The 18,341-nt window shown below is 39.3% G+C and overlaps 1 protein-coding gene across 1 annotated transcript in view; it reads left to right on the top strand.

Moving 5' to 3' along the window:
• Positions 1 to 18,341, top strand: part of LOC105390453 (5-hydroxytryptamine receptor 2B) — a 96,178-nt gene that overhangs the window by 41,685 nt on the left and 36,152 nt on the right. Inside the window, exons 5-7 of the mRNA XM_038108373.2 lie at positions 5,687 to 5,885; positions 10,092 to 10,214; positions 15,262 to 15,456. Coding sequence (XP_037964301.2) covers positions 5,687 to 5,885; positions 10,092 to 10,214; positions 15,262 to 15,456 — 517 coding nt within the window. The remainder of the gene's footprint in view (positions 1 to 5,686; positions 5,886 to 10,091; positions 10,215 to 15,261; positions 15,457 to 18,341) is intronic.

Below are 18,341 nucleotides of genomic sequence, written 5' to 3'. Positions count from 1 at the left end.
TGCTGCGGCGCTGCAGTCGCGCATCTTTTAAATTACAAAATTTATATGGATTTTGACAGCAGCGCTGCTGCAGCGCTGCAGCAGCGCTGCAGCCGCGCGACAATTAGCGACTAATTTGAAGGCGCCCTTAGTCTTATGCGACTTACGACTAATGTGAACGGCAGTTACTCCCCTGTGGAGCTTAGGGCTCCAGATATTCTTCGCCACGCTTCCATTCTCCACAACAACACATCCGAGGTAAACTGGTGGAAAAATAAATGCTCTAGAATCAATTTGGCTTTTTTACAATAACACTAATATTAATCAATCGGTAAAGAGAAGTTGGAGGATTTTTTTGCAAAAAACAGTAAAGCAGCTGTTAGTAAATAAAAGAATGTTTTTTTTTTAATATAAGTTTTTTAAGGTTTCCAAGGTTTATCATAAGCAGTGTTTATAAGCTCATTTAATTATATACTTACTCAAAGACACGCGGCAGTCGCTAACCTACCCGATTTACAGAACAAACAATAAATATGAAAATATATAGCAGGACATTTTTGGCTATATTATTTTTTCACTAGTTACGCAATTGTTAGGTACTTAATACCTACCTACCTCATAAAAAATGAATATTATGTACTCACCACCTTTATGCTCTTCCATAAAATCTGATACGGGCTACTTTAGTAATCGCAGTGATGCGTCAAAATCGCTTGAACAACGCGGTGGTTAGTTAACTAACCACAATGTACCGGCTATGATCATGCTAATTAATGGTTCATTAAAAATACATCGATACTTAATACTTAGACTCTTTTTTTAATTTATATAAATTATCTATAAAATCTTGAGCTACCACAAATGGAAATATTTTCACCTTCGCTGATGATACACGGTAAAAGTTGAGTGGGACGAGTTTAACAAAGGAAGCGGATTACTCTGCAGTTTGATACGGCCCTTATTTTTTCCATCGTAAAAAATACCGATTTTAAATAACTGATCCATTCCAGCTCTTAATTTTTTTGTTCTTATCACAAAGCCAAAAATATTGTACGCACTCACATTTACACAATAAAAAGTCAAGAGGGAGGGACGGTGAAGTTGTAGGAAAATTCGAGAACACTCCAGAATGTTCTTAAAAACGCCCGCTTCTTTTGAACAAAACTCAATATAATAACCACTTGAAAAACAACACTTCTGGCGGATCTCAAAGAAACGTTTACCGTCGTAATATCACGAAGTTTATTGTTTGTGCAGATAGTAGCATGATAGAAGAATTATTTATGAAATGAAGCATAGAACTTGAGAGATACCATGGGAGCAAGCACGATACTGGATAGGCTAAAAGTTTTTAATTAACTTACTGAAATTTATCTACATAAGTACAAGTGGCTTGTTGGGAAACCGAGTACAGAGTTATGTGGCATCTTGAGAGTGTCGGTGACAAACTATAGAGCTGGGTGAGCCAGATTAGCAGTCGTCGCTGACTGCCCATGGTGCGCAGAGACGCGTCGTTCGGGGACACCACCCTTGACGATGATGGTGTCGTAATAGGGGGGATATGCAAGTGATTCAAATAAAGGTCAAATATTATTTTTAATAAACTTTGTTATTTCAGAAATAGGCCTCCATCAATATTTTTGATTATAATTCATTTTTCAGCAAGTAATTAATTGTTGAAAAGTAGAAAATAACTGCGGTAAGTTCAAACATTAGAAACGTCACGAATTTTCTTAGGGCGGAAGTGACGTAAAACGCTAGAATATTTCAATCTCAGAATACTCTATGCCCATTTGCCCATAGAACTGAGCGTAGGCGCGACTAGCGAGAGTCATTATTCTAAGCCGTGAAACAAGAGTGTGACGTCACACTTAGCACGCCATCATGACGGGTGTTTATAGTGCCACAAACTTATCTGTTCCGGTGAGAGCGAACTAAATTGGTCCATATAATCTATGTCATGTCAATATGAAATTCATTAGTAAGTAATGAGGTATGGACCAATTTAGTTCGCTCTCACCGGAACAGATAAGTTTGTGGCACTATACAGTAGTCGTGTCGGTTGCTAATTTTGGGGTTGATTTTTTTTACTAGGTATATTAAAGCGATGTAAATCTATTGAATAAGAATATATTTAAAGTCATATTCCCTATTGTGGGCGATGGTAGCAAATTATGTCTTATAATAATTTATTCTATTCTATAAATTAGGCAATAAGTATTGTCATAATAAATCAGTTTTGAACACGAACGTTTGGAGGCTATCAGCAATCCACGTAAGTTTGTGGTTTTTCATTCTCTGAATGTGAGGGCGTCATGTTGCTGATGAGTTCCTGGAATTCATATTACAGGTTATGCGCTGGAAGCCGCTTTCTTCAATTAGCTGAAGTGAGCTCTGATGAGAAGGGCTGCAAATTCACAACCACATGCTTTTCCTAGTTTTAATGCATGCAATAATAATGTAACCTTTTTACAAGGAATATTGGCACAAGCCTCGAAAGGCGAGCTAAAGATTCCCATTTGATCAAATACATAAGTAACGATGTTATGTAACTAAAATTTAACCCAGTCTTAAATGTATTGCCAAACTTGCCATTTACCAAGGTCCAGGAACGAAAGATTCATTAAGGTACAGGATCTGCAGGCCACAATTTCACGTAAATACAGCAAAGTTACAGGTTGCACTGTGATTTGATTATAACAAAACAGCAGTGTGGTAGCAGAAGAATTTATTACGCTTACAGCTTGCTACAAACAAAGTTACACCGTTACACCTAGTTTTATGGCAAAATATACTGACCCTCAAATTAAACCCTGCTGAATAAGGTTATTTATCGCTTGTATTCTACAGGGTGTTGCAATGATTTTTTTTTTCGCGAATTTTGAAATTCTGATTTCATTTTCGGGCTTAGATATACATACCATGCTGCACATATAGGTCTCGGTTTAGTATTCCCTTTTTGCAACACCCTGTATAAGTTGTACTATAGGCATTCTAGCGGGACTAACCCAGAACTGACCGCTTCAACGTGATTTACAATCTCAGGTGTTATATCCCTTGAGGAAGGTTTATCATAAATAGCACGACCCCTGGCCGTAATATCGCCGGCCGCGCTTAACTCAATTTGCCAGAACTCATATCATAACCTGAAAATATTAAGGTCACTTGAACAAATAAATGGTGTTGATTTTGTGATTCCTGCGTAATGGTAAGGAAGAATACTGTGTTGAACTGCGTTATAATTGCTGAAATCCAATCAGGTTAATTCGGATGACAAAGTATTTTTATGAAAAGATTATCCTACCTCACTGCGAAACAGCTGCATCGGTTAATTATTATAGCTATAAGTGGATAGAAAATTCGACGTAAAGTTTTACAATTATTTGTTAATACTTAGTCATAATATTATTAGTCTATCACAATTTCTCAAAGGCTCCATCACTAAGGAGAAAGAAATAAACACTTCAGTTTTTATTGACGTAGATATAGAGGTACATATGTATCATATAAAAGCTTGCAGCGTTCCAGTCGGGTGTTGTGTATAAATAAACAATTCACACCGGCTTTAAACGTCCCGATCCAAAAGACGGATCGCTCTCACCTACGTACACAAATACTGCTGGAAGAAACTACTGATTCACAGCGCTCTATCCACTAAGCAATCTCATAAATCTGGCTTCGTTATTCGTGCTTTGGATGATTTATTACCTAGAATTAGCTTTGATGCTAACCGTCGAACACACTAGTTGGGTTTGTTACAACGAATATACCCAAGGAATTGTTACATAGTTGAAATTGCTTCAATTTCAATATTACTCAGTAAGTATGTTGGTAAGGTATTGTAGGTAGAATGTTTTGAAACTTATATTATTGCTTTACCAGAATTTATGTTCATTAACTTTTTACTTCGCCGCAGTCACCTAAAAATAACAGTACCTAGGTAGGTATTTATAAAAGAAAAATATTCTTAACCATAAAACAATCTGGCAATTAGATTTCAACACAAAGTAAAACGGTATAATTGTTCGTTAATAAATTAGTTTAAACGTTTATTGTTTTAGATAGCCGAGACGCCTCAAGCCCCATTACTGTACTCTTGAAATCCAAATTGTTTAATCGCTCGGCTTCGCAAATTCAATTCTGTTTCCAGAGAGTAATTTCATCTTTTGATTGTGGTCACTGACCGTCAACCTGAAATTAACTGAATTTTCAGATTGATAATTGTTTTTTTTATTATAGTTTTTAGTTACATGGAAGTTTTAACCACGAGCTAATAAGGCCACTGCTAGACCTTGGTCTTCTTTGACCTCGGTTTTCTTTTTTCACGACCCAAAAGGGGATGACTCAGGGGGTCATTCTGATCAATTTTTATTTACACAGGAAAATCTTTAATTTAGTACTATTTATTTGTCTTGGGACTTTTTGTCACTATTTATTGTACGTTTGCAATAAAATATTTTTTTTGCAATTATATTTTACGTACTTAACTTTATTATAATAATGTAACTTACATAGCCTCTCAGAAATGGACGGTTAGTTATCAAGTCATTTACCTACACTTTGTAGGAACTCGGGACAGTCCGCTTCACTCTAGGCAATTTGCATGACAAGAAAATCGAGATACAAATTCCCAAGATGCTTCTCTGACTCCGAAGAGACTTGCATTTGCAATGCTGCGCTGGCTAGAATATTTAGCAACTGGTACTTCTAGATACTACTTAGTGTGTAAGTAAATGCACCGAGTCACGCAAACATTAGAGATAGAGACTTTGTTAAAAATAAATACCTAATTGGTTTGCTGAAAGCTTATGTGGGCTCCCTTTTTTATACAGGTTTTTGCAAAAGAGATAAGTAGTAAGTGGAAATGGGTGAAGCACGGTCGGGGTCGTTTGGCAATTCGTGAAACTTAACTTTCAATCTCACGTGACTATATTCAGTATCCATATTAAACTTACCGTGATTGGTTTCAGGTTGAATTATAAGTATGTAATCTTGATAGTTTTGTAATGAAGCGGGTGAAGTATTCGGTAAATAGGTCGGCCATTCGGCTAGGAGGATAACCTTAAAAATGTCGCAAAGCCATAAGTACGCGGTCCCGCCTTTTGGAAGCGTTTCACGCACGGGTACCGTGTGATAAGTGGCGTTTAATCGGATCCCGCCGTTGGTAAAGGCCTTTGTTCAGTGGAATGCAATATCTCGTCTATCTCTGAATGTTTTATAGACGCAGGACCTGCAGAGCTGAAGAAAGAAAGTGAAGGATGTGACGTCCGGCGGGTCTTTGTGGCTCTAACAAAAAAAACACAGCCCGTAAAATCTACTACAAGACATGGTACTCTTCCAAGACTGGAGGGCTATTGCTGATTATATTACCTATCACATAATAAAACATCTCAAAATTCCGTTGGTTAAACCTACAATAACCACTGCACTAAATATACCTATAGATGTGCTCTGCATATTTTCATTTTCCTTCCAATTTAATAGGGCAGACAGCGTAGTTGAGACTTCAATCTACATATATACCAGCTGCCGCTTACGGCATCACTATCGTTTCGTCGATAAACTGGTTCAATGCACGTTCCACCAATCACAGGTCCATATTTATGGCGAATCACGATAAATTGATGATTATCTACGTTGATAACGAATCGGTAAAGCCGCAGCATCATTGTATTCCAACACACCTCACCCCACCCTCTCTCCGCAGGAATGATAAACCGGCACAACATAATGCCGACGCCGGACCTGTGCGTGATCAACAACCGGCTGTTCTGGATCTTCGGCTCGCTGGTGGCGTTCTACGTGCCGATGCTGATGATGGTGGTGGCGTTCGCGCTGACGGTACAGCTGCTGAAGCGCCAGGCCATCCTCGCCGCCACGCCCGTGCCCGGCGGCATGCAGCGACGGTGAGTTGGGGAAGGCTGATTTAGCGTCAATTCACACGTACCACAACCACACCACGTCGCAGCGACAAAATGTGGTCAAGCTGTGGTTACGTGTGAATTGTGTGACAGCGGCTTTTTGCAGTTGGGCAGTTCTTCTTTTTAACCTACATAATGGATAAAAAATTAACCCGAATTTGAAAAAAATAACTTTAGCTTTTTGGTGAACTCTTATAATTTTTATGATAGCTACATTTCTATTCTATCGAAAAAGGTGGTTGGCCGCGAAGTTTAAGTATTTTTTCAAGATTTTCAGAACATAATACGTGGATAAGGCAAAGAAAATAACACCTTCGTCACAGAATCTTTTATTTTATTTTAACGAAATAGTCTTCGTCGATTAAAATGAAACTTTTTTGATACGTTAATAAACAAAATACCATTTTAGAAAACATATGAAAGAATGGATTTTTAGTTATAACAAAATATTTATTAAGTAGTTATTACCACTCTGTCACAATTTCAGCTAAAATGAAGCTTGTTTTTGCTATAAATATTTTTTCGCTACTAATTACAGTAAAAAATTAACAGCATAGACGTTAACATCAATGACTAAATTTAATATGATTTTTCCAAAGTTGCACTATTTATAACATAACATATAAACGACCAAAAATAAGTTGACTACCAGGAGACACCAATCGTTACAGAGTGGTAAACGATGTGACATAGTTGTTATTCTATTAAATATGCGGCAGCGTTTTGGAATAAAACAGTTTTATTTAAAAATAATAATTTAGTAACTTACATATAAATCATTATGGTTTCAAGTTAATCAAAAAATTTACTGGAGATATCTTTATTATTAGTATAACTAATGAAATCACACTTGAGAACCTCTGGAGAGTGAAATATCCGTATTTCAGGAACTTAAAGGACAAATTTGTTCCAACTACATAAAATAATGTTTATCTGCACAATTAATATTTTCGGCAACCTAAAATTTAAGTAACATAATGAAAATTACGTAATTTGTTAAAGTTTTAATCAGCCATATTTCGAAAATACAGCAGTGGCTCTTAGAACTTGAAAAAAATACTCTTTCCTTTTTTTAATTACCTTAGAAGCTGGAAGGACTTTAATGTTATCATCAAACATCCGATAAATCATTCTCCACCATATTAAACAGTCTACCACATTCATCGTCTGTTCTTGAGAACAATAGCACGAAATTACCTTTTTCACAAACGAAACTTTTTATTAATGAAGCGCAAGTGTATTGGACGTTCCTTTCGCTTCGTACTTTAACCAAAACGTGTAGTTTCTCTTCAATTTTTCTTTGATGAATATTCTCAGGTTGGAGTGTTTGGTAAGAATGTGACAGATTTGTCGTGTGACAGAGGAGTAAAATGTGTTGCAAAGTCGATTAGCATTTAAACAGTAACATAAAGTGTAATATTCACATGTTGATTTCAAAGTAATTGTTATTACCAATGAGTAAATAACAAAATAATAATTTCATTGTATTTTATTTTAACAATTACCTACGTGACGAAGCTGTCGCCGAATAAACACACGCACCTCCTGTCACACTTTGTGGGTGGCCGATACGCGGTGTCTGGATCTCAAAGGGGAAATCTTACCAAGGGGAAAACGAGACCTTAAACTTAGATCGATGGCAATAAGGACGAGTGGCTCAAACAAATATTTTAAATGGCAACCTACGTGACAGAATGTTACTACTAAAACATTAGGTAGTAAGAGACAAATTTTCAACAATTTTTTTAAATATTTCAGAAATCATTTAAAAATATATATTTTGTTTTACTAAATAGGTAATATCTTCTGGAGTTTAAATAATTTTTTATATTTTATGTTGTCATATATATTTTTTGTAACATTATCGAATATGCGCACGATGAAGTGGCGGGAGACAGCCAAGATTCGTATGAAATACTCCTCTGTCACGCGGATTTACCACTCTGTAACGTAATTTTAAATACAAAAATATAAATTTATATTTTTGTAAACGTGCACAGCCGTTGTGTTTTTTGTACAATGCACGCTGAAATATAAATAAATAAATAAATATTTGTAAAACTCATGATTTTTTCTTCACAACTGATGGAGACTAAGTTATGTAGGTTAAAAAGAAGAACTGCCCAGTTGCGTTGTGGCAGCGACAAAATGTCGATGTGGTTGCGTTGTCGCTGTCATTGCGATGTGGTAACCACGTCGTCGTGTGCAGTTAATACGGAAAACAGGTTGCCGCGGTGCCGCCGCCGCGTGGTGGCGTTGCCGTTGCGATGTGGTTGCGTTGTGGTTGCGATGTGGTTGCGATGTGGTCGTATTACACAGGTGGTCGATGACAACGGCAAAATGTGGCACGTGTGAATTGGATTATTCATGGTCAATACAAAATATACGCCCGACCACACCGCGTGGTTGTGGTGTGGTTGTGGCTGTGGTGTGGTTATGGTACGTCTGAATTGACCCTTAGAGTCCGGCCACTACCGGTGAAGTCTTACGGCATAATCATCCAACTAACCACCTGCCTATCATACTACCTCTATAATATGACATTTAGTTCTTTGACGCATTTCCGCGGCTATCAGACATCAGTGATGGTGTTTCTATCACCAATAAATACCCAAACATAGAACAACGCGGCCTCGGGTGTACCCTCGTTTTGACGATTAGCCATGTTGCTTTAGGCTTGTTTATTGCTAATGTGCTAGTTTTAAAGTAGCTGATTTACTACTCCTTACTGGCTGATGATTGTAAGGAAGTTAATTAATTCGCACGATACAAATTGCCGTTGTGTTTGTTATGGCTGGAACGAAACAATACTATAAATTGGAGTCAACCCAAAAACCTATATTTTTTCAATGAATATTAAATCAGTTCAGTTCATAAAAAACATCAGGAAGCCGGCACACAGTGTGTACTACCTCTGCACACGGCGTACCACGTACATTGGAATAAAATAAAAACTCCCTTTTTTCATTTCACACTCAGTTAAAAAGATTATGAATAAAATACTCGACTCGCTTCGCAAAAGTTTAACCGCTTTTATTTATGAAAAATTTGAGTTGCCTTGTTCCGTTTCTGTGGAAAGGTTTTTTCACAACTTCGTTTGAAAAGGTAGGCACAGAAGGTAAGTACATAGAAGCACGAAATAAAGTTAGCAATTTTTCAGTTTTTCCTTTCTACGGGTAGATTGAACTATAAAATGAATTTCACATTTTTTCATGAATCGAAAGAAAACTACGAATATGTTCTAATCAATTCTGTTTTTTATCGAAAAGACGCGTCTCAATAAAGTTGTTCATAAGCAAAACTCTATTCAAATGCCATTGACTTAATTGGTTGGCAAAAAACAAGTCGAAGATGTTGGCCGAATGCCAAGCCCATTAGCTTTTCAGGATAACTTGAATGAAGAAAGATGGGATGAATATGCACAACTAGAGTAGGGTAATTCCGTTACTTGCCATCAAATACACCTTTCAGCTCGCATTTTTTCAATAGAGATGTGAAATTAGGACTAGTAGGGTTGTATATTAAAACTGTGTACAAACAGTTACACAAAATAACAAATAAGTACTTACCTACTTAACTAAATGTTAAATCACTTAAAAATTACAATTGATTAAACAATTAATGTATCTTTTTCTGTCACTGTTTTATTTTCATTAAATTTATTGACTACCTTTGCCTCCACGGCGACGAAATATAGATCTACTTAGATAGAAAGCAAAGAATGATCTGGAATCACCGCTAATGGCGCCGTGACTTGCAGAATTGGACGTCGTTTGCAGTCTGAAAAGGTTTTAATACCAATTAACCCGATTCACGGATAGTCATGTCTGATTGTATCTCTTCAGCGCGATCATAGACGTCTTCAAAAAGTAACTAAATTAAAGATTGTAATAAAAATATTCAGTTCTTCTTCATCTGCATATTTTTTGTCTACCTATACATATATGTAACGTGACTAACGTGCATAACCTTAATTAAGTACATGTATTTTTCCAATTGAAGTTAATAACTATAAAGTAAGTATACCTAATTAAAAATAAAAACAAGTCTGCGAAACCGTGACTTTTGTCTTGCATTTTGACCTAATACACTCACGAGCAATGTATGATTTTCAGGGACATATGGAACGTCAAGGGTAGGTGGAACTTTTTCATTGCTGTGAGTGTATTTGCAATAAGTTAATTGTTGCAGGCTATGCGGCTACGACAGCGGGCCGGGGCAGGGCATGCGGCGCGGGGGGGCCCGCAGCTCGCCCGACCTGTCGCCCAGCCGCTCCAGCAGCAGACAGATGACGTGGCGGGTCACCACCACCAGGTCAGCACCCATACAGATGCGACATTTCATTTTGTTACGTTTTAATTCTCTGTCCAGGAGACCACGAACAAGCGGGCGTTGCGTGGGTCGCTTTCCGGACCGCTGGATCTCTCTGGACTACCTTAGATGGCCGGTGATGGTTGATTATGAGAAGCTTATGTAGTAACAATGCAAGAGTATGGGCTGAGGGTGGTATCTATGTAGCTGCATGCTTAGAATGACCCCTCGAGTCACTCCTTTTTTTACCACTTTTGCAACAATAATTATAAGGAAGATTAATTTTATTTGACTTTAATTCATGTATCAAGAACAAAATACATAATGCAAGTTTTCTACTCGTGTAAGCTCAGATAATAAAAACTTAACTACCGTCTTAGCAATAAAATTCCTTTGTCCCTTAATAGAATCATAAGACCAATATCTACGTCTTGCTCGCTTGCATCTCTCAAAGTTGAGCCAGTTAAAAGTTTAAGCCAAAGTTTACAGCCACGCGGCACAGTGCTAGTAGTACAGTAGTGACACATACTGTTTGTAGTTTTATTGCAGTTTAGGTTTTTAATTAGTCAGGAAAAACTTGGTTTAGTGTGTAGGATTTTAATAATAATAAAAAATAGTTATCAAATTTTAGATATTTTTTATGAAAGCTATGAGCCTCCTCGATTGACAGTCAAACCAAATGTTCTTGATTCTGATCGATGCACCCTGGAAATTCTGCGACAGACGCTAACCTGGATAATCCTATCATCATAATAACAAACCCTAATCTCAAATTTTTAATCTAAAAGAATTCTGACATTTCATAAGTGATGCTACTAAAAAAGCTCTTCACCGAAAAAAGGAAAAATTTAGATCCATTTCAGGGCAATATTTTTTAAAATGTTTTTTTAAATATTTACTTGCTCAAGTGAACTAGGTAATACAAATATTTCAATACTAGCTGTTCCCACGAGCTTCACTTCGCTCATTTAGTTTTCCTGTGGGAATTCCGCGATAAAAAGCCTATGTGTTAATGCAGAGTATACGCTAACTCCATTCCAAATTTCATTAAAATCGGTTCAGCCGTTTTGGCGTGAAGAAGTAACAAACATGCCCGCATGCATGCGTACATACATACATACACACATACTCATAAACTTTCGCATTTATAATATTAAGTAGGTTCACGACTCACAACCAATCTATTGAATTAATTTTAATTCATCATCATCATCATCAGGTCCTGGGATCCCTAATCAGGGACATAGGGCTCGAAGTGTAGATTTCCACTTTGACCGGTCCTGTGCCACGCCTTCGACTTCGTGCCAGCTCATGCCGAGGGCGGCTGCCTCCTGCACGACAGTGCGACGCCACGTGGTTTTTGGCCGTCCCCTCTTTCGCTTGCCAGATGCAGCCCACTTTGTCAGGGCGATTTTGGGTGGATGGTCTTCGGATCTCCGCAGCGTATGGCCAATCCAGCTCCACTTCTTAAGCCGGGTTTCCGAGTCAATTCTCCTCTGGTTGGTCAGTCTCCATAACTCCGTATTCGAGATGGTTCGCGGCCAGAATACCTTTAGTATCTGTCTAAGGCATTTGTTGACAAACACTTGTAGCCTTCTTGTTAGGTCATCTCTTACGAACCACGTTTCGCAACCATATAAGAGTACTGACTTGACGTTTGACTCGAAAATCCGAACTTTAGTGCGGCGAGCGATGACGGAGGAGTCCCAGACGGGCTTGAGCTGCGCAAATGCTGACCGGGCCATGTTGATGCGGGCGTCGATGTCGGCCTCGGTTCCGCCGTGTGGGTCCACGACGCTGCCGAGGTACGTGAATTTGTTCACCCTCTCCACGGCCTCCCCGTTTACATGCACGGCGCAATCATCCGACGTGTTGAGGCGCATCTCTTTAGTTTTGGAGCAGTTTATGCGTAGTCCATCCTTTTCTGCTTCTCTGGCGAGGTCGTCAATTTTGGACTGCAGGTGTTGGCGTTTAGTCGATAGCAGACAAAGATCGTCTGCAAAGTCGATGTCCTCTAATTGCTGTTCCTGTGTCCATGGCAGACCTCTCTGCGATTCGCATGTGGCTCTACGCATTACGTCGTCTAGAACCGTTATAAAGAGGAGGGGTGATAGTAAACAGCCTTGTTTGACGCCCGCGGTGACAGGTATAGGTTCAGTGAGCTCGCCACAGTGCAGAACTCTGCATGAGGAACCTGTGTATAGGCATCGTATCATCGATATGATTTTCTCCGGGATACCTTTCCTCTTTAAGATTTTCCAGATGCTAGACCACTTCACTCTGTCGAACGCTTTTTCAAAGTCTACGAAGAGAGTAAACACTTCGCACTGCATTTCGCTGCACTGTTCCAGAACTGTACGTAACAGGTTTATTTGGTCAGTACACGATCGACCTGCCCTGAAACCAGCTTGCTCCTTGCGCAGTCCTTCGTCAATAGGAGCCGCCATACGGTGCAATAGCACCTTGCACAGTATTTTTAGGCATGTCGGCAACAGGTTTATGCCTCTCCAGTTTCCACAGTTAGTCAGGTCCTCTTTCTTGGGCAGTTTTATAATCAGGCCTTCTTTCCAACTTTCTGGCACCTCTTCTTTCTCCCAGATCTTTTGGAAGAGCGAAAACAGGACATCAGCAGACACATCAGCATTCGCTTTAAAAGCTTCTACTGGAATTCCGTCATTGCCTGGTGCTTTGCCATTCTTCAGTGATTGTATCGCTCTTGCTATTTCAATCTTCGTAGGTGGCCTTGTGTCAATGTTGAGTAGTGCCTGAGATTCCTCTGCCTCGCTTTCAACAGATGAGCCTGGAGCTTTGAAGACTTCGGAGAAGTGCTCGTACCATCTGGATAGCTGGTCCTTAACTGTGACTAGGAGATGTCCGTCTCTGCCTCTAATGGGTTTTGTGACTATAGGTCTACTGCATAACTGTTTCGCGGCTCTATACAGTTCTTTCATGTTCCCTGATGACGCAGCGGCTTGTGCTCTTCGTGATATGCCATCGGCCCAGGAGCGCTTGTCTTTCTTCAGACTGCGTTTGATATCTCTTTCACACAGGAAATATTCGTATGCCAGGGACTCTTTCACATGATAGTCAGTTTCGGCATTTAGACTAGCCTTGATGGACTTTCTTACAGCTATCTTGTTCCAAATTAATTTCGTATCGTTTCACCTCTGACTACCCCTTCGGGGATTACAGTCGTGAGCTCATCGTCATCATGGAGGAGTTCCGACTGGGTATGTGTGATGAATCACCTTAAAGTAGGAAAAAAAACTACACCAAGAAACTGCACAATGCGAATTAAACAATACTACTTATAGACTAACAGAGCTAGGTGGGTATTTGGCACAAGAAGTAACAAGGAATAAAGTAATGCGTCTTATCAGGAGCGTGATCATGGAGGAGTTCCGACTGGGTATGTGTGTTGAGGGACCGAGAATCGATGGGGAAAGAGAGTTAGTTATTCTTAGCGTTCGAATTAATTTTAATTACTTTATTTTATTCTTTAGCATGGCATCACTTCCTACTAAATTCAGCGATAATAAACCTTTTTAATCGATTTCAAAAAAGATTCGCAATTCGGTAAGTACATGATAACATGTTCGGTATGTATGTAAGATAATTGGAATTGCACCATATTCCCATATGACAATCTATTAGGGCTAAAAAACAAATATTTTTTTAAATTGTATAATATGATTATGTTTATAGGTATTGTATGCTTGTTGGTGATGTTTGTCCACGAATATCTCGGAAACGATTGATCCGATTGTTACTTTTCTTTTTTTAGGGTTCCGTACCTCAAAAGAAAAAAAGGAGCCCTTATAGGATCACTTTGTTTTCCGTCTGTTTGTCACCACCCTTTTTCTCAGAAACGATTAAAGATATCAAGCTGATATTTCGTATAGATGTACATAATTATAAAATTCGAAGGAAAAATATCTCAGGTAAGTAGACTTGTACGGAACCCTCAGTGCGCGAGTCCAACTGACACTTGGCCGGTTTTTTTTATTGTTGACCTTTAGCGTTGTGATTGTTTGTTGATTTTTATAAACGTTATGGAGCCACAATCTAGCCCTTCCCGGGAAGCAGCCCCATCGACAAAGCACAAGAGTCAGTCTTTCTCTCTCTCAGAAAGAAGCGTCCTCGTGGTTCTTTTGCGCCTAACGAAAAGACCATAATTCTAAATATTTAAAAATATAATATAGAAAACTGTCCGGATACAACTGATGTTCAGACTCGTATTGAAAAAAGTACCCAGCCAAAAAAGGTTTGTGATCTCTGACATATCAAAAATTGATAACTTTCAGAATTCTTTCGGATAAAAAATTAGAATATAGCATAGCTTTTGAGCAATGTACAGACTGTCAGTCATATTTCAATCATCGTACTTATTTATTTCCCTTGCGATCATTGCGATCATCTCTACTGTAACTATTTATGCTGTGCGAGACTGGAGCTTATCTCTTCATCGTCTTATCTTTAAGTTTGTTACTCGGTTTACTACAGTAAGTAGTATGAATAGTCCGGCTGTGCTGAAGACTCCAATTCAGTTGGGAGCCGTTTAGCATTTAGGCCAAATGCTGTTTACTGCGTTTCGTGTTTACTTGTTGCTGCTAAACTTTACTTATTCAGCAGTAGTTCGTTAAGTTGACTGTCTTTTGTAGGAATGTATACGACAAAGTTCGAAATTGTATTTAGTTTCATTCACGAAAAGTGTTCAGAGCGTATCCGTTTTAAAATACAATATCCTGCCGAGGATATTAGTCACTTGTAGGTACCTATTTACATTTAGTAAGAAGTTTTTATTTGCGTCCATCCAACTACACCATCGATATCCACACGACACATGCTCACGACTGTAATCCCCGAAGGGGTAGTCAGCGCACGCTTATAATTGCTGTGCATTTGTACTCACGTGATAGGTAGCGAGCCGTATCGCCGTTTTTAAAAGAGTATACAATGCACTTTAGATACCAATCTAGAATCTAGATGTTTCATCACAATGTTTTCCATCACCGTAAGAGCGACAATCTAATCACCCTCACCCTTCCAGAGCGCAACGCAACAAGATCAGCATCAGCTCCTCGCACCCCGCGCTGAGCTACATGAACGGGGGCTCGAACCCGGGACCTCGACGCGGGAGGGACGTGGCCACGCAGACGCCGCCCAGCATCGTGGCCGAGACGCGCCGCGCCCGCCTGCGCCCGCTCAAGCTGGCTATTGTCGCGCCCAACGCCTTGAGCCTAAGGTGAGTCACATATACACACACACGAAGAGAAAGATACAGTCGAACTATAAGATCTAACAATAAAGAGTGCGATTTTGCAAAGACTTTTTATCATTGCCAGTTATTTACTTACATACAATATAAAAATAAAATACCTACCGATTGATATTGGAGTTTTAAAGGAAGTCTTTAAATAAATATTTATTTATTTATTTAATAACTTAAAACCTATCATTACAGCTACTCCAATGGGATAGGCAAGCAAACAGTTTTTAGTTCAAATTGAACCCTATATCTTATTATTTATAACATAACACAGCACGTATGATCAATTCCTATTGAATTCGTATTAATATAATGTATTGATTAAATACGGTCTTTAACAATTAGTTAGGATCCACTTCCGTTTTCAGGACTTTATAGTTTTACTGTACGCAGCCCGTATTTTTTTTCCACTGTAAAGCACGGACGTCCTCCAATACTAGAGGGTTGTTGCTGTAATCTACACTCGGCACTACAGATTTACTACATGCGCCATGAGGTCGGTTAGTTATACTTACTCCGCTTTTATTTTCAAGTTATTTAGTGAAGGTTTAACTGGAAGATTAAACTGTCCGCATTGTCTTTCGCACTACCTATCAATTTTTCCACAACGCCCAAGGTTAACTGAAAGATAATGCTTTTAGCATTAAGTTCGCCTATGTACAAATAAATTTATGTGTAATATAGAATTTCACCCACCCAGTCCACCAACCCGCACTAGGTCAGCGTGGTGGACTGGGCGTAAAACCCTTCCTTCATTGGAAGGATACCCGTGCCCCAGCAGTGGAGACGTGATGGGTCGTGACGTGACAATAAAGAATTTAATAATAATATGGTTTCTGGGTCTGGTCCTTCCATCTATCACACGTCAATCTACACGGACTTCCGCACTCCAGTTCGAAGGACGCATTTTCAAAAATCTTCTCTTCGATTTTAGGTATTGAGTCGTACTACTACATACGCACGGCTCTCACACACACAGTGGCATTATGCAAATCGTGAAATGAGTATACTAAAAAACTTGATCATTTTAGTATTATGTGTTTTCATAAAAACACACAGCGTCGATATGAAGAAGCATGATATGTGAACTCACCATTTTTCCCTGCTAAGTTGGTACAATTTTACCTTGTCTGTCATCAGCCAGCGCGCCAACTCTGTGAACTTTTGTTTTCCAGTATTGGCACCACTGCGTATCTGTCATAGCGTTTTGTGAACTTCGCCGTTTCACGTGCTTGAAGTTTTTTCGTTTTGTTTTTATAAAGTTTTAACAAGTAAAACGTGTGTTATTAGTGACTGTGATGTCGAAAAACGACGGTGTGAGTGGTAGTGACTGTGGATCTGTGTCAATTCTGGCTGAAAGTGCTCCTCCGGATCGAGAGCATACCGCAACCATGCGGTCGCCCCTGCCGAGCGTTTCCAACCAAGGGGGATTCGCTGATATCTCGTCTTCTTCCTCGGGGGAAGAGGAGGGAATCGCCTCGCCTCCTCCGAACAAGCGAAGGAAGGTAAGCAAGCCACCTTCTATTTCGGATCCGAGAGTTGACAATTTAATAAGTCAGGTTGGACAAATGACTGAATATTTAACGCGTTTACCACTCTTATTGCAACAACAGCAATCCCAAGCTGTCAATACACCGTCGACATCACAGTCAGCATACCTAAAGAACCCGAATACGCAGCCCTCCCATTGTTTATCTCTTGGGAAGCTAGAAATTGACTTGGATGAGAAGTCAATACTGCCTCAGGCAGATAAAGGGCGTCTAGAAGAAATATGCAAACTACAACAGTTCAATTCTCCAGCTTGGCAAGGTATTAGATACAAAAGAGCCTTACAATCTTTTTTGGCAACTCCAGGATTTATGGGATTGAAGGTTAATAATGAAATGTGTCACTTTAACAGTAAGAAGGACTATCTGGCATCAACAGAAGAACTCTTAGCTGGATTGTCAAATGCTGTGCTTGAACATAGGCAGTTGCTTCAGTGTGGCCTTCAATCTTTGATTGACTGGGCCTCGGCCAACCCCGATAATGTGAATGGTAACACCCTATTCGAGAAAATATCTTCCACATTTGGTCCTGGGACATCGATTTACAAAAATTCGGAAACCACAATGCAAGTTATTTGTGGGAAGAGGGCTGAATGCATTGAAGGGAGACGGGATCGTATTTTGAAAGAAATTAGTAATCACAATCTGAAAGCCACATTGAGACAAATCCCTCCCAGTGCTGAGAACCTATTCCATAGAGAGGCTTTGCTTCCAGTAATCCAATCGCTTGGTGGATCAAGTGTATGGCTTAACACTCCAGCCTACTTAAAAGAGAAAAGGCCTGCTGCCTCAACTTCTCACCAGACACACCCAACCCGTGCTTCAACTTCAGCTCATGCACATGTGCACCGTGGGTCAAACAACCACAACAACAACAGCCGTATCAACAAAAACAAGAATTCCCAGAGAAAATTTAAAAGAGAGTTCAAGACTAACAGTTCCTTTCGTTCCAAAGACAAAAAATGACTATTTAAAGAAGATGTTCAGAGGAGGGTGTTTGCAGGATTACCTACCAGCTTGGAGGGCACAGGGAGCAAACAAATTCATATTAAAAATTATATCAGGAGCTCGCATCCCATTCACAGAACAACCTCCACTCAACTACCCTTCTCAGGAGTTAATGTCTCTTTACAAGACAAAAATTACACCGGACATGACCAAAATAATAAAGGAATTGAAAGAACAACTGGTATTGGAAAAACCATTAGAGATGAGCCCAAGCTATCTCTCCAAAATGTTTGCGGTGCCCAAAAGCAGTGGTGGCCTTCGCCCAATATTCGATCTGAGGGGTGTCAACAGGTTTATTCGCACAAA

The sequence above is a fragment of the Plutella xylostella genome, chromosome 15 (assembly GCF_932276165.1).
Source record: "Plutella xylostella chromosome 15, ilPluXylo3.1, whole genome shotgun sequence".
Classification (NCBI taxonomy): Eukaryota; Metazoa; Arthropoda; class Insecta; order Lepidoptera; family Plutellidae; genus Plutella; species Plutella xylostella.
The sequence above is the reverse complement of the archived record's forward strand: the minus strand, read 5'-3'. Positions and strand labels throughout refer to the sequence as shown.